Here is a 26,877-nt window from a genome sequence, read left to right on the forward strand (position 1 = left end):
ATGAAGCGATATAGAAAACTCGTTCAGCACATTACGCATTGCAATAACAACTTTGTAGTTAAATAGTTATGTAATATATTGATGTACAGACATCTTTTCTCTTTTAATAATTTACTTTATTTTCAAAATTGATATAGTTTCATTTGTTTGTTCCATCAAATGTTGAAGCGTGTCATATTATATGACCTCTTTCACTAGTTAATGTACTGTTTGAACTATAATTATGTTTAGATATAATACACTTTTTCTGTTATCATGTTTCTCAAAGTTAACTATTTTTGACTTCTTGTTTTGTTATTCGTTGATTTTTTCGTTATTGTAAATGTCTTTGTTAATATTGTGCCAATTTTTTGTTTTGTTTTTGTGAAATGTACCATGCATTTATCGATATAGTTTGTTAATATACAGTTAATTTATTGCATAAATTATATTTTCAACATTCACAATGTGTCTTGTATTTAATTGTTCTGTGAACTATTAGTATTTTATGTACCATTAGTTGTTAAGTATCATAAAATAAGGTTACTAAACTATCATAGTCAATGTCTCTTTCAGCTCAATATCCATTAAAATTATTGTAATCAACCGAAAACATGAAAACAGTAATTCCTCCGTGTTAAAATGTTTTCTTTATTATCTTTGAACTCATCAATTAAAATTCTATATTTGGATACATTTTACTGCGAAGTATAACAAAAATAGAACAAAGAACAACAAGTTCGGTCAGTGATTATTTACTTGATATAAGAAAATGCACTACCAGAGGTTTAAAATAATTATATATTTTATAAGTATAAATGTTTGCAATTCAAAAAGCTTTCACTTTGTGATTAATATGGCACCCCATGTAAGATTCATTTATAGATATAGATGTATTATATTCGCCCCTTTAAACAGTGATAACCCGGTAACTGTATCAATCATTAAGTCTAGACAGCAGACGGTTGTACTTATTCAACAGCAAGCATATCAAAATAAATCCGTATTTATAACATAAATATATTTATTATTTGCGCTCTGCACAAAAACTGTAGATATAATTTCAACTAAACTGTAGATAAAAAATTAACAATTTAAGGTACCGATTTTAATGGAAGTTTGTTTTCATTTGTAAAAATAAGCATTGACAAGAGGCAAGACATAGGCCTGAGATTGCTTGAAGATATTTCTAGGAATAGCAAGGGGTTTCTCATGGAAATAACATTTCACTGAGTTCATACATACTTTTAAAAAAAATATAAGTAACACTTTCTCCTTAAAAGAGATATAACGTCTAAGGAAATGTATGTGTTTCAATAAAGTATTGTACATGTTCACTTATGTCTTCAAAGTTATATTTGTATGCTTAGATTACACTATGATTTTTAAAGTTTTCAAAACAAGATTGGTATGTTGATATAGATTTCATACCGGTATTTTACAAAATAAATCTTTTTTTTTATCAAGGAGAATCATGACTACGGTTAATGTAAAGTTTGTCCAGATATCACACACATATATCACTATAGTAACATATCACAATATATACATTATCACAGATATTTGCTGATTGTGTAGAACTTTATTGTCCTGTGTTAAATCAAGCCTCCGGTAACTCCTCTGTTCTTGAAGACAAGGCAAGCAAAAATGATGAGCACAATCTGGAAAATATATCAACAAAACAACATTTAAAGTCCGTCACTGCTAGAAATCTTCAGATGAGTTCCGAGACAATCGAAAAAGCGTAGCATAAAACTGTGTGAAAGAAGATGCTACAATATATCAATATGAATACATACTATCATGAAAACAAGCCTACAAACAGTTTTCAAATGTATTACATGTATATATATTGGTAGTAATCGTACTTGTTACACAATTTTTTATGCTTTCATATCATAAATATGATACTCTTATTAAGATTTATCAATATTGTAAGTTCCAAAAAAGCATTATTTATATAGATATTACCGAATTTAACATTTCATTTAAATAAAGGGAGGTAATTAGAAAAATTCATTTTCTATAAAGTCCAAGTCAAATTTTTCAATAAGAAATGAATGCATATATTTTAATGATTACTATAATGTGCACAAATATTTGCAGTACATATTTAACATATTCTTCGATGTTTGATAATTGATTTTAATTTTAAGCATAATTATATACATATACATGTATAAAATTTCACTTACGTGTAGTTACAACCTCAATTACAACATACAGGATCTCTAAGTAAATTCATGGCGTGCAATTTATGTTCTTAAGCGGACATAATTTCTTTCCAGTGTTTGGAATACACAACAACATTCGTACATTAAACTCACCTTAACATTGTGTTACCTTAAAGGGATACTTAGGCAAATATATGACAAAATATTAAATTTTCAATATTTACTTAACTTACGCTAAAATGAAGTTTTTAAAAGTGATTAAAAGTCCCAGGATGTTTTTTTCTGTATAAATACTGTATAATGTGAGTTTAAAAAGTAAATAAGTCTACATATATTGAACGAAATGACGACGCAGACAGAACTAACCAGTAGTTTTAAAACAAGTCATTTGACAATTACAATCTCTAGAAGTTAAAAAAAAAATATTGTGGATATTGTAAGATTAAAACAAGCCTAAGTCGCTCATTTGACAGGTTCTTTTACGCTTTTATAGTTCACTGTGATAACTATGGTGAAATGTAAATGCTCTAACCTGACCCGCGTGGGTCAGGTTAGGAAACAATTTTTTTTTTCTTTATATGGAGAAAAATTTTGTTCCCTAGACTGCTTAAGAGTATTCATTTCGATGACATTTATAGAATATTGGATAGAAAATTAAAATCTAAAATATGAAAATTTTGCCTGTGTCTTCCTTAACGTCAGATGGGTGTGTATTGTGATTTCAACAAAATTGTTATATTTAACAGAATAAAACTCCTTAAAATGTTCGTAAATACTCAAATCCAAACCATGATTTAATGTAATATAAAGTATAAGAGATTTACCTGTATTAAAAAGCATATACCAACAACGATGCCAAACATCAAAGTATTTTCTTCAACGACACGGGACCAAACCTCATTAACGCAACCCTTTCAAAATGGACAAAATATGCTATTAATTAAGTGTTCTATAACAAAACAATCTAAAAATCATTTTGTACTCTAAATTTTTGTCAGTAAACACACGAGCATGTTTTCATACATCGGCTTATCTACTTATGTTGAAAGAGAATACAGTCATGATTTATATACATTCATAAACAGATGAAGCATTAGTACATAAAGCATATATTCAAGATCTATCACACATATATAGCATATATTCAAGATCTATCACACATATATAGCATATATTCAAGATCTATCACACATATATAGCATATATTCAAGATCTATCACACATATATAGCATATATTCAAGATCTATCACACAATTATCTACATAAATCTAATTAAAGAAATTCAATTATTTTGTACTTTATTTAAATTGCTGTTTGCTTCTGTTGGAGGAGCACCATTGCCAGCACATGTCGTCCTTTTTCCATCGTCTGTAGGCAATGTTTTACAGCAGGCCACAGGAGCTCCAACATTCCCTGTGTTACCACCCATATCTGCATTGTCATTCACTCCTGAATCTTTGTATGGACTTCCCTTATCCCCGAAATCTGCATATCCTTCTGCCCCGCAACAATCAAACTTGAAAAGATATTTGAAGAAATATGAAATGATTATTTTATTAAATAAACTCTTAATAATTAATAAAGTAAAATGTTACTATGACTTAATTGGTTATAACCAATGACATTTCAAAACGTATGTAATTTCTAGCTTTGTCAAATAAAAGGTAGTACGTAAATTAAAACAAAATAAGGTAGTACGTAAATTAAAAAAAATAGCTCCTGTACTGTTTCATATATAAATAAGACATGATTCTTGGGTGACTATACTCGAATGTTACCATTTCAATATTTTAGCTTTAAATCCTCAAAATAGGGTCGCTAGAGGGGTGTGGTCTATTTTCCTTATTTGCATGCAAGGAAAATGTTTTGTCAAAAATTGTTATTTTAGATATTTTTAATAGTTCATTCATCAATATATTAACGCAAGGAAATCTGTCCCGTTTTATATAGTTGTTCTGTTTATAATTTCCTGCTTACAAATTCAATTTGAAGCGACTTCTTAAAGGGTTATCTAATATGGCAACCATGATTTTTATACGCAGAAATACCTCTTGTTGCACCCAGTTCCAGCCTAATGCAGACACTGACGTCCCCTTGATACCGTCATAATCTTTCATTGTATCTTGAAGTGTAGATTTCATTCTGTCTTTAACCTAAAGTAGTATCAATAAATTGTTATTTAATATTCTAAAACATTTCATTTTCTTTAACACGTGTATAACAATATATTTTATTAGTTATACAAGTTGTTGACGGGATATACGAGAGTATCTAGCCAGAATGGGATACTTATGACCCGATGTGCTAGTCGAGGTTAACATTTATTTCAAGAAGGATGTTTTTTCTATAATCTCTCGTATATCTCAGAAGCATCTTGTGTAATAAATTTCTTTTAACACAATTTGTTATTAACGGCATGTTCATAAGAAGACTTAGTACGCAAATAAGATAACGGCAGGTCGTCAACGGCTACGTAATGGCTGCTCAATTATAAAATCATCATAGCGGTCAAACTTTAATTACTTTTTAAAAAATAATGACATTTGAATCGAGATTTATGCAATAAAGAACAAAACCTAAAAACAAAATATATGCACACACGTAGTTGACCGTCTAGGATGTAAAAATACATTGTTATTTGTGCGCGCTTCGGTTCTTCACGGTCCGGCATTGTATACATAACGACAGCTTGGTGCGAAAGGGTTGTTACTCCTTTTTATCTAATATGAGTTACAACGCTTTCGCACCAAGAGCTCGTATAACGATCGGGCGTGATGAATACATTAATAAAAGATCTGTCTGTTCTCCTGTCAGTATGCGCTCTGAATTCAAATGTTCAGAGACTCGTAATTTTCTACAAATCTAGGTATACAGATCTCATTTTTTTCTGACAATGAGGATATGCGGAGATAGTTGTGTTCAATTTAGTTTGTTGCGAAATATCTGATACTGAATATGCTAGGAAGAACGTGTCCTTATTCATTTCCGATTGTTTTTTCCCCGCATTCATTGCATAGTTAAACGTACTGTAAAATTGCAAACACGTTACAAAATTGAAAAGGGTCTTACCACATCGGGTTTTGCGAATACTAGAATTATAGCAGCAACCTGGGCAAGCAGGATAACTATCAAAATGATTGAGTACTGAAAAAAGAACAAAATTTCATTTAATATAATGATTATAATTATAGAGGATATTTGTTTAGTTCAGTGTAAGATCGGAATGTATTTCACCGAGTGAGCACTAAAAGGTATATTTCACGAGTGGCGCAGCCACGAGTGAAATATGAACTTTTGGTGTTCACAATGTGAAATATATTTCGATTTTACACTAAACCAAACAAATTTTCTTTTTATTATATGCAAAGAAACGTTTTAAAAAGACATTAAACCTAATACTGCATGAAAAGCGCGCCAAATAATAAAACAACGTGACGTCATTTACGACGTCCCGTAGTAATTAAGTTGGTTCCCAGTACTGTGCACGCTGGTATTTCACTGAAACAACGTAAGGGGCTAAAATTCAAAACAGTGAAATTATCAAATTGATAATTTCACTGTTTAAAACATTGAAATAACCAGTTTTATATCACTGATATATTTCTATAAACCACCGAAAAGCATGTAATAAATAATAGATAACGGGTAGTTGCTCCATTTGACATCATTTCCCGAAGCGCTAAAAATAACTTAATGACTTTATGCATGTAAGCACAAATCTGTCATCTTTAAGCTTACACATTTTCCTAATGTCATATACGTCAGTATTATAATATCTTTTTTCATCCTCCAAATTTTGTTATTATCAAAAGGTTAGGCTGAAAATAAAGTTTGTTTTGTAGTGATACAATACAATACGGCTAGACTAAAAGCACAAATGTTCGAATGTTTAAGACGCACGATTTTAGCGGAAACAAGGATTAGAATTACAGAAATCAATTTTTATCTCGCAAAATATCAAAGTAAATGGCTTCAGTGCACTTATAGGTAATATTCTTGTCGCATTGTCTTCATAGAAGGCATTTATAACTTTTTTTATTTGGAATTATTTAATTAATATTTAATCATTTCAATGTTTAAGATTTACTACTTTATCAAGTCGTCAATGCTATAATATTCTGTTACAACTATACTTTGAGCTTAACTGTCCCGTAAATACGGAAAGTGGTATATAAATGAGATTGGTGCAACTTTTAAAAGTTTAAATAACTGTTTGTATAAATGTATGTTTAAATGGTTGTTCGAAGGCCTCGAGTTATCGAGTTACCTTAGGTAAATAATTCGTGTATGCCTTGTCTATTTGTCCTTTGAAGTGACTTATTTGTTTGGTGGATGGAAAAGATTTAGTCCTCTTTTTGATCTTTACTTTTACACTTTTTATCAAAATAGAACCTTATTTGTATCACTAGACGAAATATGAAGTAAAGAATTGAACATAAAAAAGATAAGCTATATTATACCACGAGCATGACGGTAGTAAAAGAACAGCAAGCTCCACAGCATCCTAGGAAGGATATGGCAAGGAGAACCACTCCGGCCGCTATCATTATATAACATAGTGTACTGACGAGAGATCCAAACTCGAACTTATCCGTACTGAACTCGGCGTCCCCTGAAATTAGACGAAAATGAGGAAATACTTGAGAAAAATCCTATGAAATGAAATAATTTTAAAATGCAAAATATAACTAGAAATGTGTCCATAGGACACGGGTGCCCCCACCGCGCCACAGCTCTGTCAATCTTATGACTCTAGGTCAAAAATTTTTGAAAACTAAAAATCTGTTACTAAGTAAAGGGCTAGAACTTTACAAATACTGTATAAATCCACAAGCAAACCCCAAGGTGCATAAGTACACATGCTGACCAACATTATTGTAAACCACAGGCCTACAAGTCAAATACTTTTTGAGCTATGCATGTACAAGTTGAAAATTGCAAATTTATACTACTGTAAGTCAAGGGCAATAACTCTAACAAAACTGAAAAAAATCCTCATGCAAAGTCCCAGGTGCATAGCTTCACAGTGATGTGAATCATTATTCCTGTAATTTAGTGATGTTGATCATTATTCCTGTAAAGTTCGTTGATTTTAACTCAATCACTCAAGGAACAAATAACAACATAATGAAACGGTTTTTACTAAGTCAATGGATATAACTCTACAAATACTGGATAAATCCACAAGCGAAACCCCAGGTGCAAAACTAAATATGCTGAGCAACCTTCCCGTAAGATTTAATGACTCTAGGTCAAATACTTTTTGAGTTACATGCGACTAAGGCTCCCACGTTTACAATTTTTTGTAAACGTTTACACGACTGCTAAGAACCGAAACGATACCGTTTAAACGGTGGTACCTACACCATGTATTTGAGTCGCCAAATGATGTCTTTCTTTCTATTTTTAATACATGTACAAATTAAGAATGTGCAAGGCTCATCACGATTTAGTCAGCACACATTTTTTGCATTGTAACCCCATTTTTTACCAAAAATGTATTATGTCACGAGCAATTTTGCACGGTAATGCTGTGTGGAGGGTTGTAAACACCCATTTTCCGTTTGTTTACTTTGGAATAAAAAAACCTCAAGAATTGATAAAATCCATGATTACAGGCATTTAAGAAATTTTGTAAGCCAATATGGTCATTTCGATTAAACGGTAAACAATATCGTAAACGTTTATGAATGAAAATCGAAACGAATCCGTTTAAACGTGTAATCGTGGGGGCCTTACATGCGACACAAGTTGAAAATTGCAAAAATTTTCTTAGTCAAGGGCAATAACTCTAAAAATACTAAATAAATCCACACGAAAATACCCAGGTGCACAACTACACATGCTGATCAATATTCCTGTCAAGTTTCATGACTCTATGTCAAATACTTTTTGAGTTACTTGCGACACAGGTTGAAAATTGAATTTTTTTTATTAAGTCAAGGGCAATAACTCTAAAAATACTAAATAAATCCACACGAAAATACCCAGGTGCACAACTACACATGCTGATCAACATTCCTTTAAAGTTTCATGACTCTAGGTCAAAGACTTTTTGAGTTACATGCGACACAAGTTGAAAATTGCAAAATTTTACTAAGTCAAGGGCAATAACTCTAAAAGGACTAAAATATCCAGATAAAAATACCAAGGTAGACAATTACACATGCTGATCAACATTCCTGTAAAGTTTCATGACTCTAGGTCAAATACTTTTGAGTTACATGCGACACAAGTTGAAAATTGCAAAATTTTACTAAGTCAAGGGCAATTACTCTAAAAATACTAAAAATATCCAGACGAAAATACCCAGCTGCACAACTTACACATGCTGATCAACATTTCTGTAAAGTTTCATGACTCTAGGTCAAAGACTTTTGTCTTTTAGTGGTATGGTAAAAGTGGTATGGAGTCTATGATATTTATTCTGACAGTTGGTCTATGTACCACTATTATGTATCGTTGGTGTTTGTTTTGTTTTGTTTTCAACTGTGACAGCTTGAATGATGAGAGGCATACTATGTCTTTGGAACGAGTACATACCAAACTAAAAAAAATATGCAAAAATGTATTCTCTATCATTATTCACAAAATTATCAGCAATTTTAAGTCACATTTTCTTTCGAAATATTGATAAGTTGATAAATACATTACCATATCCCTCTTGTACTGTACTCTCTATCTTGTTGAGGACACTATCGAGTCTAGGTTTGAGCCACTCATGGGCAAATCTAATGATGAATCCAGCTATAATCAAAGTCAGTGACACCAACTGTAACAGAATGGAAATAATATATTCAAGGAATCTCCTTTTTCAAAATACAATATAGTTACAACTTAGGCAAGAAGTGATGTCCATTTTTGTAATCTCAACGTAATTGGTTAGTGTAGAAAATGTTCCAAAAAAGAAAACTTTGTTAAATAATTTGAGCCCTGGGTCATCTATTTTTAGATTATTTGTGAATATTGAGCATAAGACAGCAATATCATGAAAACGTGAACGTGAGTTTTAAATAAGCTGAGCAAGGCAGGCCAAAAATAACGTTAATCGGTCCATTTCGCACACATTGATTACAATTTAATTTTATACGCGAATATTGATTATGTATAAATACGTAAATATATATGAACATATGCAAATGATAATTGCATGATTACCGGTAAATATATGTTACTTATATAATTCTCCAATCATTCATCGTTCCGCGATAGACATTATTTCTATAGAATTTTACTCAATCGTTTCAAAATGAATTTCATTTCTAGATGGTATGTTTCGATTAGAATACGACAGACCTTCAAATCTTACAGTTCGACATTATATTATCGCTTTCAATCATTCAAATGTTTAAAAATGGTACCACCCAGTGCTCACATTATCAACCGTGATATCTTATCCGATAATAAACATTGAGAAAGCACTGATATATATTGAGAATATATTTATCACACGAATTTAACACTCATATATAATGAGAATTTGTGATAACACGAATATAACACTCATATACTGTATAACACTCATATATATTGAGAATGCTTTGATAACACGAATATAACACTTATATACTTTATATTGAGAATGTGTTGAAAACGTGAATGTTACTCTTATATACTGTATAACACTCATATATATTGAGAATGTGTTGAAAACGTAAATATAACCCTCATATACTGTATAACACTCATATATATTGAGAAGGCTTTGATAACACGAATATAACACTCATATCCAGTATATCACACATATATATTGAGAATGCGTTGATAACACGAATATAACACTCTTATACTGTATAACACTTATATATGTTGAGAATGCGTTGATAACACGAATATAACACTCATATATATTGAGAATGTGTTGATAACACGAATATAACACTGATATACTCACGATAAATACTATGTTGACCACAACAAGAACTATTCTTCCAGCGAATGTTAACAGTCCCATGATCCTTCAATAAATAACCTCTGAGATCACAATATTGTTGCACGTTGAATCGAGATTACCAGAAAGTCTGAAAGAAAATGCGAAAAGAAATGTGTGATGTGGTAACAATTTATAGTTATATAGTTAAAAAATCACAAACAAAGGTACGGATAATATCTATTTTCAATTACCATTACGTTAGATTCTATGCGAGTTGTAGCGATCTTATTTTGGTGACGTAGATTTTGTCGTTCAAAACTTTCTGGTGATTTGAGAGTATCAGGAAGCAATTAAAACAAAAACCCGGACTTAGTTTGAATGACTTTTGGGAGAAATAGACATTTTATCAGCACCAAAAGCACTGGCATATATAGTAATATTTGGAATGTTCAACATTAACTTAATACTGGAATGTATGGTTCCAAAGGTCTAGAAAAATAATTTTATAAAATCAAATATTGCTCAATTTTACACGAATCTCACACAACACTTTTGACCTGCTGTTGTGAGCATGAATAAACATTCGGGTAGACAAATAAAAAGGAAAATCGTGGGACCGATTTGATAGGAAGGTGAAAAAATAACACGTAAAAACCCGAACAGTAAGTATAAAAGTGTATTGAAAAAGAAATCGAACAAAAAGGACAACAAAATAATAATGTACTCTCGCAGAAAAAGTAACGACTTTATTTTACACATCTTTATTTGACCTTATTAATCCTTGCCCCTGCTGGTGGCCATGCGAACAGTGCAGTCCAAGACAAGCCAGTAACCACTTGACCATGGTCCACACTGTTCACTATATTGCCTGTTAATATTATATATTTTCCCTTAAAATGATGAATGGTTTTGTCCAGATCAAGAGGGAGACAAGCCCATTTAAGACATTCAGTGTTCAGTTATCAACTTTTTAACATAATAATTGCTAATAGATCATATAATATGCGTTATTATTAAAACAACTAAACTCTTATGTTATACATGATTCTGTTTATCTAAACCAAAGCAAACAATTATGTCATACTCATTGTTGTTTGTATAATGTTTTTCAAAAATAACAAATAAATAAATAAATAGATAAATAAATAAAAAACATAAAGCATGTTCTGTCCATTCTTTAACAATAATCATGTGTATAGTCCTATTATTTTAACGAATGTTTATAGTTTTTATTTTGACATGTCAAAAAGAATAATTAAAACTCACTTCTGTGTGTTTTCTGTAAAATAAATTACATGTATGTTCCAAAAAGGTGTTCGTTAAAAATCTTATAGTGGAAGTCTTTGCTTTAATAAAATGTATTAAATGCTTCATTGCCTGTATTCAAAATGTGCTTCTTAATACAAAAAAAATAAATAAATAAATAAAATTAAATAAAAAACAAAATAAAAATGAATAAATAATAAAAAATAAATAGATAAATAAATGACAATGATGATATCAAATAATAATTAATTACTTTACCTTTAAGATTATTTGTTAATCAACGACATGTCCTTTTTCACGAAAACGATTTATTCGTTTTTCTAAAACGCATTTCTTTTAGAACATTTTTAGAAAGTTCGTGACTTGGACATTAGCCATTACTTTTTTAATTTGTTATTTTGAACAACTCTTTTGTTCTCTTCCACGAAAAAAACTTTAAAGTGTAATAGGAATATCAAGTATGATAACGTGATATGATACGTCTCATTGGTAAACGATTACTTTCTGAAGGTTCTTTCCGTAATGTGACCCTTCTTTATTTGAATATTATGACATGTTGAACAAACAAAAAACCTTGTACAAAGTAATCACTCCTTCGTAAAACTTCTTATTAGTGTTACACTATTGACAAGTTTGATCATGCGCGTCAGTGTTAAGGAAAAAAAAGAACTGTTGTTAATTAAACACTTAAAACTATATTATAACATTTATTCTAACACTCACGTGCTTTTGCCACTATAGACAAAGAAGGAAAAAACTGGTGTTAAATGCCAATAAACACCGGTTAGGGACTACCTGTATATGCGCTGTTATGTTTTCACCCTCGATTATAGTTTACAAAGCATTTTAAAGCAACATTAAAAAGCATTTTTTTTAATTTATATTTTCAGTTCGTATAATGTTTTCTTTTCATACAATACCGAAATAATATCTCACATACACTAACGCCACATATTATAACCATATCAGTTCATAAATATTTTGATCAAACGGCGCCAATCCGTAAGCAGCGTAATGACGTCATCCTAAGTAAACAACTCATTCATAAACAAGCTGACGTTATTTCATACATACAAGAATGATAAATGGGGCACTGATGTAAACACAACACGAAGTTTTTTATTGTTAAAAACTTGATAAAATAACATGTTTTCTTATTATTTCTTTTGTTTAATAATTTCTATATCTTCGCAAAAGTAGGGTGCGAAAATCGAACAGCATCATACGAAAATCGGCACCGGAAGTTATTTCCGCTTGAAAAATAACATAAGTGATTTTCCTTATTTTATCGTGTTAGAATCGAAATAACATCGGCCGGAGAGGTTTATATCGGCTATTTAACACCGGTTTTGTCGTTTTGATGCAATTCCTGCGCATCAAAACTCCAAACCGGTGTTAAATAGCCAATATACACATCTCAGGCCGATGTTATTTCTTAAATAGACGTTGGGTATACATAAGAATAGATTAATATAGTATTTAATTTCCTTGCATTAATCATTTAAAACATTGATCCATTTTATAATTATATTATTAGTTATCAAGATTTTGACAGGTTACATGGTCCTATATATTATAACGTTTTTTTCATTTTAGATAATTTTGAACAGTAAAATGATAATTATGGTACAACGGATGGAGGGAATGATCACAAGTCATCAAATGGTTTACAAATTAAAAAAAATATCCAGCCCTGCCATGTCAAATCATCTAAATTGAGTTCCTTTAAATTTGATGTATTAATGTTGTCAAGTATAAACTGTATTCATAATTCAAGCTATAACCCTTTTAGAGCCCCTTTCACATATATCATAAATGCCCTTCTTTTATTATAACTTAAGTTAACTATTTAAAATTTCCAGGCTGGTCTGGATCCATGCTGTTGCAAATCCATTATGTTGGTTTTGTCATGGCGCGGCTCAAATATGTCTGAAAATGAACATTCCCTATTCTTATATATCTTATAGCATGAACATCAATTCAAACAAATCTCTCACTAATGACATATTTCAAACCGTTTGTTTATATAGACCTTACATTTACAAGTACTATTTTACATATACTTAACCATAAAATACCCAATATAAATGTAAGACATACGTGCTGGATGAGTGTACAATGGCAGTTAAACGGCTAAAAACGACTAAATTTTAAATTAGAAACTACACATCATGTTTAAATCAATAGTTATATTAATTAATTAGTAATACGCACATCAATATTTCACACAATCCAAACACCGGTAAATCCTCTACATAGTAATAGTTCTAGGTCTCATATCTAACACAACAACTACCTGTTTGTTCATAATGTTAGTGGTAATAAAACTTCATAACTTCCGTATTTAGAATAAATATTCACTAATATCGACTGTTGTTGTAGAGACATAGAGTCATGTTGATGTTTTATCAAGGTGGTCTGTCAGTGACATACGAGAACATCTATTCTTAAGCTGTTGCTAGCCCTAATATTGATTTTCATATAATATACAAATGCTCAGCTTAAGAGATTGTCAGATTCCATGTATCATGTGACAAAACAACAGATGTCATGACGAGTATTGTTGTCGTAAATTTACGTATACAAACCATTACATTTATTACAGAGTACTGTATTCCTAGAATCTTTCGCGGAAACATTTTTTCGCGCTTTTCACAAGGATGGCGTTTTCGCGGGGTCAAAATTTTCGCGCAATCATTAAATTAGTATCATTTAGAAGAAGTTTACTAAGATAAAGATAAGTCTATACCATCTCTAATGAAAATAAAAACGGTTAATTTATTTAAGTTTTTAGTTAAAAAATGATATTTTGTTTGTTTTTTTACCAGAATTGGTATGTGCCTTGGGACAGTTTTTTTTAAATTTTAGATACCACTTGAACGTAAGAGGCATTCACTTGTATATTCTAACTTATTGTTGATTTATCTTTACTTGATTCTGAAAAACGACATCTTGAATTTTAGTTTACAGAATTGTATGTATCGATAGACATTATTATTTATAAGAAAACTTTGATCTAAAAGAAAACACCCCTTATCATGTTAAATATATTAAATGGACTTGCCCATCTTTCAGTCAGGAAAAACCGTCAATATTTTCAGGGGAAAAATACAAAATTCAATATAAGTACTGACTGAAAGGCTAACAGTTCAGACTATGATCTGAACAGACAGCTGTGCCAGCTGATGTTGGTCTGCACTGGTTGCAAGGCTACAATCAATTGCTGCCAGCAGGCTAAGTGTTGAGCTATTGAATATTCAGCTACCGATGTAATTTCTACATGACAATGTAAATGACTTATTTCGATCGTCAACATATGAGTAGTGAATACCTGTTTGAAATACTTAAAGATATTTAAATACCAACCTTAAACTACATGTAATTTGGGTTTTTTGTTTAAGTTAAAGTCCGGCGCGGAATTATGAATAAATAACAATATATCAATAAAGATATGTTGTGCCCTGAGCTATATCCCAACTATTAAAACACTCATATGTTTTACACATTATATTATTAGTGGCAATAAAGATTGTTTACTTTAACAGGTAAAATTATTGATAAATAACAACACATCTACTATATCGAAACTATTAAAAACGCATATATTTGACATGATGTCAGCGGCAATAAAGATTGTTTACCTAAGTCTTACCTGTGTTACAAATTCGATTTATAGATTACGTATTATCAGAGTATCTATAAGTACCTACTTTTCTTTACAAGTAAGACAAAAAAATAAAATGAAATTGTAAATCGTATCAAAACAAGAAACAATCTTCATATTAGCTTATCACAAAGCAAACATTCAAACTGTTTGAAACGTACAGTTAAATGACATAAAATATATGTATTAAGATTCTTATATACGTCACAAGACTTGATATATTGTACCACGGTACTTACTTTGAAAAAGTGATACATAGTCTTTTGTAGGTTTTACCCTCCTAATGACTATCTTTCATCGATGGCATTTTTAAACTATTTTAAGAATATCAAAAAGTGTCTGAATGAGCTAAAACCGGTTAGCATTTGGTTGCAACATTCCGCCTCCAACTGCTTTTTATTACATTAAAATGTCTCCCTGCGTTTTGCAAATGTACCTCTCTGTCTGTATACAAAGCTATTCCCCTATTTCTTCGCAAAGCTATCTGGTTCTTAAAGCGAATTCCTTATCTGTATGCAAATCTATTTTCCTATCTGAATACAAAGCTGCGCAATGCAACTGCATTTATCTGTATGCAAAGCTACTTCCCTTATATGTATGCAAGCCACTTACGATCGTAACTGTCATTAAAAAAACTACGATAACCTTTTGATAATATGAAAGCTTCTTTGCTTCTTAAGGAGCAACATGTTTACTTTGACAGAATGTATCATTGACACATTTTTCTGGTTAAAATGGCTTGCATGGTAAATAGCAGCAATGATTCGTTATAGATAAATCACTTATATAGTTTGATAAATGAACAAAAAAAATAGCAGGAAAAACTTCCGTTATCTATCTCCCGCTACTTTGATAAAGATATTTAAACACCAACATAGCTAGATATGACACGCGTTTATTTTCATTTCGTTTTTTTAAATGTAAAATGGTAAAAAAACAAAAACAAAACTTACAAAAACAACTACTAACATGTCAAGCATGAGTTTTTCCTAGAGCATCTAATAGATCCCCTGAGCAACATATAGGCAAAAGACCCTCTGGTGTTGATATGACATTCCTTATAGCATATACTTTATCTCTATGAATTAGCTTGAAAGATGACACTACATGTCTACATGTATTTACAAATTATCCATGTTTAAATATTATATTGCTATTGTTTTCTTGCATCATAGTCCAAAACTGCTGTTAAAGTTAATATACTTACGGTTCTGGATTAAAAAAAAAACAAAAACTGTCCAACAAGGTCGAAATTGACAAAAATATTGTTAAAGGTAGAATTAGACGAAAAGAGCGTTATCAAAGAAATAATTGTCTTACTTTACGAAGGTTAAGTCCACATCTTATTATAGATGCATGTATAAGGGTTTAAATGATCTAAGTGTATATCTACCGTTCCTAATCTCGATATGCGAGACGGCATGTCACCGATTTCTCGAAAATGTGATTTAAAAATACGCCGATAAATAGAAGAAATAGGACCGGTCATATATAAACATTATTATTTCATTTTCCTACCTAGATATGAATGCAACGTGGCAATGAATGAATAAAAAAATAATCGGAATATAAAATTAGGTAGTTTCGTTGCATGTTTTACGCATGAATGAAAAATCGTTATAAAAATCAAAGCTGGGTGTAACTTTAATGTATTCGTACATGGCTTTACTTCCTGAATAGATTTCAATTAAGTCACTATAAGGTCAGTCCCCTGAATTATATCACCAAATCGCATCAATTTGAAAGCATTGTAACAAAATGTTCCATCTAGATGTAATCTTATTAAACCTAATATCTCTCAGGGCCTAATTGTTATTTTATTTTGCTAATATGTATTGGCCTTGAAAATCTGGTTACGCGAGAACATGATTGTTTCAGGAAAAAAACAAAAAACCCTAACCTCCTGATTTTCATGAATGAAATTGACTAGCTTCTAATTTTGGAACTGTCCATTATCAATTTATTGGATATTAAGGGTAATAAATTTGTCTTCCAGCAAGATAAGGGTTGAATAAAAGGGAAAGAATGCTTAAGACAAACGTTCATCTCTGACATCAAAGACAGGAAAGATTTGTTGTCTCCATGTGAGATAGAAGACAAGTCATGCAATAGGATCGAGTTTTGTGCTTACGTTTGCGCACGTTTTTGTTTTGTTTTGTATGTGTGTTTCTTTTTTTCTTTTTTTGTCTTTCTTAACTTTGGTCTTCTAGGTAAAAAGTCATTTTGAAAGTTTTAAAAATGTCTCAAGCTTGTCGAAGATCTGAAAATTTAACCTGGTCTTCAACTGACTTGGTCATAAAATATATAAGGGCAATACGTACATCTGTAAAACATTTAGAGCACTTCAAATATTCTTTTATCGAATTATGTCAAGATAAAATCAATTGCAGTATATAAATATTTGATTGGAAATATCAGTAAATAAACCTTCATCTAATCGATGTATGTTACAGTGATATTGCTACATCATGAATATTTCAATAAATTTGAAACTAAATTAGAATTGATAACTTAAGCACGAACCATCAATTTACATCTTAATTCAGATCAATTTTTTTGACGACCAAAATCGATAAGTGCTGCCCCGAACATAATTCTTTAGCAGTTTTTCAAAGTTTTATTTATAAAAAAAATCCCACCCTTATCTTGTCATTTGTTTAATTTTATCCGTTTGATTTAGTTTGCATATATCATAATAATATCTGTCATAATTATGTTGCGGTTCGGACCGGAATATCCGTCCCGAGTAACGAGGCTTGCCGAGTTACCGCCCATGGGCGGGTTCCCGAGGGACGGATAGTCCGATCCGAACCGCAAACATAATTATATCAGATATTTTTTCTTGCATATTATGCCATATTATTTCATATTTAAAATGGTTTACCTCAATATGATATATGTTCATGGAAATTAGAGTCATTTCATCCATAACTATTTTCTTACAATAGCGCATGAACTTACAACTTAAATAACAACGGCGAAATGACGTCATCCTAAGCACATATTTCCCTTCTAAAACGACGTCATTTTAACGCGGTTCATTCATAAAGTGCGCTAAAATGACGTTGTTGTTTGGCACGCGACTCATCTGGCACCCCCATGCCAGATGAAATTTCCGGCATGGGTAAAACTCACGGAAACGCCAGTCTGCTATGCAAGAATAATAATATCTGTCATATGTTGCGGTTCGGACCGGAATATCCGTCCCGAGGGGACCCGCCCATTGGGCGGTAACGAGGCTTGCCGAGTTACCGCCCATGGGCGGGTTCCCGAGGGACGGATATTCCGATCCGAACCGCAAACATATGAAAGATATTTTTTCTCGCATATTCTGCCATATTATTTCATATTTAAAATGGTTTACCTCAATATGATATATGTTCATGGAAATTAAAGTCATTTCATCCATAACTATTTTCTTACAATAGCGTATGAGCTTACAACTTAAATAACAACGGCGAAATGACGTCATCCTAAGACATATTTCCCTTCTAAAACGACGTCATTTTAACGCGGTTCATTCATAAAGTGCGCTAAAATGACGTTGTTGTTTGGCTCGCGACTCATCTGGCACCCCCCATGCCAGATGAAATTTCCGGCATGGGTAAAACTCACGGAATCGCCAGTCTGCTATGCAAGAAAAGTATTTTAAGAATACAAACGTAGACTGTCAGTTCAAAGAGATTAGGCCTATAATTGTATCTATTTGATATATTGGTACACGAAAGACTGCCACATTCCTGTGGTCGGATTCAGGCTTCAGATAGTAACCCTTAAAGTACAAGAGCAAAAATTGATGCCCTTCGCCACTAGTAGAGAGCCATGCAAGTGTGAACAGCCGTGCAGCATGACCCGGCTCTAGTGTGTAGTTCACGTTTTGTATTTTGATACTGAAAGCCATTACACTTCAAACGAACTATTCACATATCAAACCAAGGCAAATCCATTTAAGAAACTCGGATGATTAAGGGTTAAGACAAAGAGAGAAAAACACGAACTTATATGTCAATCATCAATAAAATAGTGAAGACATTGAAAAATAAAATCATGGCTTGAGCAATCAAATACCTTTTGATAATCGGAAAACAAATGATTTGACATGTTTTCTTTTCTTTCAAAGTGTTCAATTATCTCAAATATTAACAATTTCTCATATATATCGCTTTCATAAAGCCTGTTTGCTGGTGAAAAATAATTTCATGTAATACTTTTTTAACCGAAAGTAATAACTTTGGCTGTAATCTAGTGTCCAATGTTCAATAGGCTAATAAATCGCCAGTTTAAAAGTGGAGTTTGGTCTTTACCTTCCTTAGGAACTTTGTTTTTGCGCTCCGCCTCTTTTTCTTTTAAGAAGGAGCAATCAAGACAGTGAAAAAAATATGCTTTAATTTTGTTGCATGAGGCCTAAATCTTAAAAAAAGTCGATCAAAGCCAGATGATCTCTTATTTTTATTTCAAAAAGTGCAGCTTCACATTAATGTTCACTTAAGATTTCTTCACACATTTTTTGTTCTACAATTAATTATTTATTTATTTGTATTGCCATCAAAAAGGAAATATCTGTTTCTTTCTGGGGAACTTTAGTGTATAATGTTTTATGATATTTATTTTCTTTTTGTAGAAACTTTGAGATTTTTTCTTATTCTTACAACATTCTTTCACAGTTTATTTTCCTTTCATAAAGATTTTCTAGTTGATTTTGTTTGATTGATATTCTTTCTGAAATATAATTTTCTTCGGTATTATTTGTATCATTATTATTATCTTATTCTATAATCAAAGGTGTTTTTTATGTGTAGAACATTTTATCGCAATATTTCTTCTTAATCTTTCAATAATGTCCCATAGTATAAAATATGTTCTGTATTTATTCTCACTGTTTCATTTGAGCCGCGTCACGACAAAAACAACATAATGGGTTTGCGACCAGCATGGATCCAGACCAGCCTGCGCCTCCGCGCAGTCTGATCAGGATCCATGCTGTTCGCTATCAGTTTCTCTACTTGTAATAGGTATTGTAAGCGAACAGCATGGATCCTGATCAGACTGCGCGGAAGCGCAGGCTGGTCTGGATCCATGCTGGTCGCAAACGCATTACGTTGGTTTTGTCATGACGCGGCTCATTTAAACTATCATTTAGAATTGTTCTAAAGGAATACAGTTGTTTGAGTCTTCTATTACAATTTCTAAGATTAACGTTTAAAGTAACACATGGATGATGGTCTAATATCAAAATGAGATATTACATTAGTTAAATATTAAGACACAATGAAATGCTTGTGAAAAGTCTGCAATAAATTATTGGTGCAACTTTTGACCGTCAAGTATATTCGTATGATGATTCATTCAGTTTTAATACAATACATGATATCAATATATGAGCTTTGTAAATAAAAGCTTCACTAAATTGGTTTGGAGTTCTGTCTCAAACCTTTAATGGTCATTGTACATTGTGTGGCATTTTCTGACCAGTCACATTCTTGTGATTAGATTATTTTTACAACATAGGATCATATCTCCCTTTATGACCATGATGACCATTCGAAGATACGAATGGGAAAAAAAACAATTTATTTGGCAAAAAAAGTTTAGGTTTTTTTCATGAGGCATATCAGGTTGCTATGCAATTCTTTAACAATTTAACAATTAAAGGCCAATTATGCCCCAGAATGCTTTTATTTTTTATTTCTCAAAAGATTTTTATTAGCAGTGTCTTGCTTTAGTTTTCAGACAATTACTCATTGGCTAAATTCCTGAGCCAACTTTTACTTCTGTTACCTTTTGACAACTAGTACAAATAAAGTGTTTTGGCATTTAGTATGGAAGTTAAAATACTACTACATTTTGCTACTTTTATGACAAATAATGTTACTTTCACACTAATTTCTTCATGCGCGGAAAGCATCTCTCATGCTTATAAAACATAATTTAAATGTTTTGATATTTGCTTTTTCTTTACGAGAAAAGAATTGTTTCCGATACATGATGTGCCTTTAATGGTATTAAATAAATCAAATGATGATAATAATTTAAATACGAATAGTTATATTTTTTTTCCTCTACAATGCAAAAAAATCGAACAATGTAACCAATGTAACTCTTTTTCTCATTTTTAATTTACTTCTTAATTACTTTTGTTTAAACATAACCTAACAATATAGTTCTTCTTATAAACTATTCTGCCATAGATGTATGTGTAAATATTATTTCCTATTCAGGGAGAGGAACTATATAAGTTCTCTTTTGATCCTATTCCTTTCAATGATATGTGATAATTGTATACATATAAAATGTAAAGAAAAAATGATGAAATATTGAAATAAATATCTTTAAACTAAAGGCATTTTCCGAAATTTGACGAAAAGCTCATTATGTAACCCGGAAGTAATGAACAAATGATAAAATCGATGAACATTCTGCATTTTATCGATTTTGAACATTTCATTAGATGCAAACATGCAAGCATTACATTTTTACATTATATACCTAGGGAAGTTAAATTGAATATTGTATGAAGGGATCTAATCATGCAAATTTATTACTAGCATTTGAATGCAAGTTTTTGTTCGATTTTTGATTTTGCACACATTACCGCATATCAATTTACCCATAAACAGTTGAAGCATTACTGATGAGCTGGATTATAAAAATCGTTGTGAGTTCTTTAATAATTAAACACATTTTAAGATTGATTAAACATCTCACATACATATTGATAAAACAATAAAACTGATAGAAAATAATTCTACTAGTTTAACTAAATAAACTCTTCATCTGCTGGAACCAAAAGTAATTAGCCTTTGCCTCCAGTATATAGCCCAGGCCAGCCCACAATGACATATAAGGGGAAATAAATCGTACGGATATTTCTAAACATCTTTATGGTATCAGTTGACTCCCATTCCAGCATAAAAAGAACAGCTTTATCCAAATCTTTTTAATTTTCAACTTACTAGTAAGAGACAATGTTATTCTGCAATGTTTTAATTTTTGAGCACACAGCCGCTGTCAAGGTTAACAACTTTTCAGCTTTACTCATGTCTACGTAATAAACACATTTAACACCATCAGTGTTTTATTGTAAAAATGAATTGAAAAGAAGACCTCTTGAACGAGATTATATGAGCCGCGTCACGACAAAACCAACATAGTGTGTTTGCCAACCAACCCTAACACAAGTAGAGAAACTGATAGAGAACAGCATGGATCCTGATCAGACTGCGCGGATGCGCAGGCTGGTCTATATCCATGCTGGTCGCAAACCCATTATGTTGGTTTTGTCGTGACGCGGCTCATATATGACCGCACGCAACTCGTCGAACAATGTGGATGATAGTATTTATGCACCCACAAAGTGGGAGCATATAGCGTTGCACTTGTCCGTCCGTCCGTCTGTCCGCACTCACAGGAGAGTATAATGTGGCTAGAGGGACAATAGGTAACTGTTCTTTCTCTTTGATGGCATTCATTCCGTAATGCTTTTATGTGGCTATTTTCTTTTGCGTGGCTAAAAGAACAATAGAGAGAACAATAGAGTAGCCACATAATTACTGTCCTGTGAGAACGTCCGTCCGTCCGTCCGTACGTCTGTCCGTCCGCAACTCCTCTTAAACCGGATGGCAGATTTTGCTTAAACTTCCATGGATGAACAACCTTAATGTGTAGATGGTAGTAAAGGAAGGAATTTTCGCTGCGACCAAATTTAACAGAATTATGGCCCTTTGTTGATTTTTTTCACTATATACCATATAGAAATTTTGTGAACGCAACTCCTCTTAAACCGGATGGCAGATTTTGCTTAAACTTCCAGGGATGAACAACCTTAATGTGTAGATGGAAGTAAAGGAAGGAATTTTTGCTGCGACCAAATTTAACAGAATTATGGCCCTTTGTTGATATTTTCACTATATACCATATATATGTTGTCAGTAGGGGCATCCGTGTCCTTTGGACACAGTTCTAGTTTAAATTTATTTACCAATGATTCACCTGAATGTTACAAGAAAATTAGAAGACTCGAAATAAAGATTTTGTGTGCATAATATTAATGTTTGCTACTTTATAAAGCTGACTATATGGGTCTTGTATCCTTTCCGAAGTTCGGCGGCATGGACACATTACTAAACATTTGCAACTTATTATCGACAGTGGAGAAACATGCATAATACTACACTCGCATTGGAAAAAAGGATTTCAAAAGCATTTCTAGAATATCAAAGTAGAAATATGCACTAAGATTTTATGGGAACTAAAAAGATTCAAGATTCAAGAAATAATTTACTTTATGTGCAATTGATGACTGATTTTGCAGCATTTATCACAATATTTCTACAGCGTGACTAACGCAGTGAGGGCTATTTTTTGCATATTTTGACCTCTTTTACGTTATATACGTGTAAATGCCGTTTGCAATGTGTAAATAACTTTCTTTGTTCACTTCACAATATTTTACTTTTAAATATATTTTCAAAATTTGCATACTCTGGAGGAATGCTGCTTGAAAGTTGTGCCTGGAGATAAAAAAAATGTTTACACGAGATAAGTTTTACTCTGAATGAGACAAATGTATTTACCTCGTCTTCTCTATTTTGAAGTCCATGCAAGAGAAAGAACAAGAAAACCAATTGCTCAGAAAACGGTTAATTCATATTTATTCACATGTTCCCAGCACAAAAAGAATAATTATAAATTGCAACGTTGAAAATTATAAACATATAAAAGTGACTAGAAATTAGTCAAAATGATTTTATTAAGAAAAAATACAGTTTCATGTAGAAGTTTATTATTGTAGGACATTAATTGCGCAGATCATTGTGTGATAACTTTAATACATAGTATAATCAGTACACTCAAAGCACAATCTTATATCCTTTTAACGACAATAGTGTAATAAAACGTAGAGGTCAAGGACAATTTCTTGACACCGCTTTATCCATTTGAAGACGTACATGTATTTACGAAATTGAAACCATCCACGAATACATGTTTCTGGACAGGGGTCACGTGACTTTCCTGTCAAAATGTTGTGAGGTATACCGGGTCTTTTTCTTTTATTTGTTTATACATTTCCATGACGACCTGCACATAACTACACACCACTTAATCATATTTTTAGGAGATTACTCTGTCTGGGTAGTAACTAATATTCTTGGAGTTTGGGGGCTTGAAAAAAATGGTGGCCGCTCAAAGGATGTATAAACAGACACTTACAATTCTAATTCTTTTGTCACTATGTCAAAACTGTTGTTCCGTACGAACATTGGTTGCATTATCATATAAAAGCCACTAGAAAAATATGGAAACATTCGTTATTGCAAAAGAAAACCGTGCAGTTATTGTTCCTAAAAGCTAGTTCGAAAAATCCTCACCCGAATTTAACAGTTTTCTGTTTAGTATTTGATTTTAAGCTGTTTAATAGAAAATAAGAAAACTAGTCTTAATAAAACGTAGTTGATTAAGGGAACATCTATATATGTATGTTATGATGAAGTATAACTGAGAATTAAGAAAGAAAGACATAGATTATGTATCACAGACGATATAAACACTTCGTTGTTTCAAAACACACGATGACGATGTTATTACACCAAACCACCGGTAATGCCTCGGTTCTTGTAGATTAGAATGGCGAAGAAGATGATAACAATCTGAAAGAAAATAATAATTTGGTCTTCTTAATGCCCTAATATCCTTCCGCGTTATACGTTATAATAAAAAACTCTTCTTTTGCGACAATGAAAGAGCAATGTCCGTTTAGACTGCTCTCATACAACAATTTGCAGTAAATTCAACATATGTGCTAATGTATGCAGACACAACTAAAACGTTTAATCACTCAAACTATAATGGTACATTTCTGATTTTACGTGTCATACATTTCCCCGTAAACTATAGTTTTCCTTTTCAACAATATAAAAACGACCACTTTCATAATACATACGACATATTGCAAATTGTCTGTTAATATTTTGTTGGTTTGTTTATCCTTTTGTCATATTTCTTATTTTTATGTTTCGGAAATAGTTGAAAATATGTCAATTCCTTACCTGGAAGGCAAAGCAAAACCCTACAGCAAGCCCGAAGTATACAGTATTGTCCTCTACAACAATTTTCCATACTTGGTCTACACACCCCTACAATGGTAAATAAAAAAATCAGTGGCACCGAATTTGATCCAAAGATTTTCTTTTATTCATGAGGCACATACTTATGTAAAAAGAATTCAAATTACGTACTCATTGAATCGTTTCTATTTTTACAAAATTTCCATTTCTTCGCATGATTTTTTTATTCATTATTATTTAAATGTCCTCAAAATAAATACACTAGTCAATCACAGGAACTAAACTTTTCGCCTTATAAAGAATAAAATAGTGATTTCCTTACTTGACCAACTAAATAAATGAATAAATAAATAAAAAAATATTAAAACTGTGATTTTCAGTTTATTTTAGAATATAAGTAAAGTTATTATAGATAAATGGTATATTTGTTTCGTTACCTTGTTGAGATTACTGTTAGTTTCACTGGGAAGACTACCATATCCGGCACATGTTGTACGTTCAGCATCAGTCAACGGTAATGTCTTACAACATGCTACCGGGGCATACACATCCCCATTACTTATACCAATGACGAAGTTATCATTTGTGATGCCATCTTTATACGAACTACCTTTCTCCTCAAAGTCAGCGTAGCTATCGGCACCACAACATTCAAACTGACAAAACAAAAAACAATAAAAATATATACATAATTCAATATAATTATAATCATGCGTTCAAATGTTGCAATAATTCATTGGATTGATTTCAATTTTTAAAGATGTAACATGTCGTATTGTGACTTAGTACTACTACTATCTTATACCTTTATCAAAGAAGAATGTACTTTTTCACGTAACTACGAAAAAAGAGAATAATATATTAATGTACAAATTTATAGTATAAATTAGAGAGTCATGATAATTATATATCGCTCACCTGAGTTTACTAGAACATTTGTTGTTAATATGTTTATAAAGGTACAGGGGAACACAGGTCAATGTGAATCTGAATCAATCAAAATTGTTTGACTGGGTTACCTTAGAATCATTTCAAGTAAATCATATTAAAATCTGACGGATGATTTTCAAAGATTTCTTCATAATATTATACAGAAAAGTGCCGTCACCCAATTTATATAACATATTATAAACGAATAAAATCTATTTGAACGATCTTGTTAAACTGTCACTGAATGAATGTTTTTTTTGTGTGAAAAATGTGACTGTCAGTATTTTGTAAGTTTTCCCCATTTTTATAAATGGTAAATAGACCACGTTCAAAGGAATCGAAACTATTTGAACATTCTAACTAAAGATAATTTATGTGAAAATACATGTACATGTACTATCAAAATCGAACTGACAGAATGACGCAAAAAAAAAGAAATAATGAACTTTTCCTTTAGGTGACAAGGCAAGTCCATCATGGAAATGACTAACTAAACAATATTGAAATATCTCTCTAAAATTTAAATAATAATGACCCGGTGAAGATAGTGTAGAAGAGCGGACGGACAGACGAACAGTTTTTTTTATCGTAATAGCTCACTTTCGGCAATATGCGCTTTTGTGAGCTAACAACAATAAAACCAAATAACGATATGCATTCATGTGATTTGACTTGGGATTTAGTACAACAAACACCGACTAAAGCAGTATTTAACTTCCATAAAGTTCTGAAATATTTGATCTAGAAGTATATGAAAACAGAACTGTTTATAATTTTGTTTTATTCACATTGACAGCTGATGTATCGTTACCGTTAACATTAATAACAATATGTTTAAGTTTATAGTTTTGACCACTACATTTTGGTATATATAAAGACTCTAACCTCTTGCTGTACCCAGTTCCAGCCTAATCGTGATACGA

At 31.6% G+C, this 26,877-nt stretch overlaps 1 protein-coding gene and 1 long non-coding RNA gene across 4 annotated transcripts; both read right to left on the reverse strand.

Annotated features, from left to right (window-relative positions):
• Positions 1–1,233: 1,233 nt before the first annotated feature.
• LOC132718039 (CD63 antigen-like) lies at positions 1,234–16,408 on the reverse strand. Of its 3 annotated transcripts, none has more exons than XM_060701646.1 (9): positions 16,281–16,408; positions 10,052–10,178; positions 8,809–8,926; positions 6,615–6,766; positions 5,224–5,298; positions 4,203–4,307; positions 3,452–3,670; positions 2,978–3,064; positions 1,234–1,640 (listed from the first exon to the last, which is right to left on the reverse strand). In XM_060701646.1, the coding sequence occupies exons 2-9, from the start codon at positions 10,109–10,111 to the stop codon at positions 1,575–1,577; spliced, it is 882 nt and encodes a 293-aa protein (XP_060557629.1). In that variant the 5' UTR covers positions 10,112–10,178; positions 16,281–16,408; the 3' UTR covers positions 1,234–1,574. The 3 variants fall into 3 exon arrangements, with proteins under 3 accessions (XP_060557629.1, XP_060557627.1, XP_060557628.1); XM_060701644.1 differs by lacking the exon at positions 16,281–16,408 and adding an exon at positions 13,511–13,660; XM_060701645.1 differs by lacking the exon at positions 16,281–16,408 and adding an exon at positions 11,555–11,708.
• Positions 16,409–23,588: 7,180 nt separating this feature from the next.
• LOC132718035 (uncharacterized) lies at positions 23,589–26,875 on the reverse strand. The gene is made up of 4 exons (XR_009624034.1): positions 26,840–26,875; positions 25,462–25,680; positions 25,007–25,093; positions 23,589–24,607 (listed from the first exon to the last, which is right to left on the reverse strand). It is a non-coding gene; the product is annotated as an uncharacterized LOC132718035 (long non-coding RNA).
• Between the last annotated feature and the right edge of the window lie 2 nt (positions 26,876–26,877).

This window comes from Ruditapes philippinarum, unplaced genomic scaffold (assembly GCF_026571515.1).
Source record: "Ruditapes philippinarum isolate M1 unplaced genomic scaffold, ASM2657151v2 ctg2215_1_1_1_1, whole genome shotgun sequence".
In the NCBI taxonomy this organism is placed as follows: domain Eukaryota; kingdom Metazoa; phylum Mollusca; class Bivalvia; order Venerida; family Veneridae; genus Ruditapes; species Ruditapes philippinarum.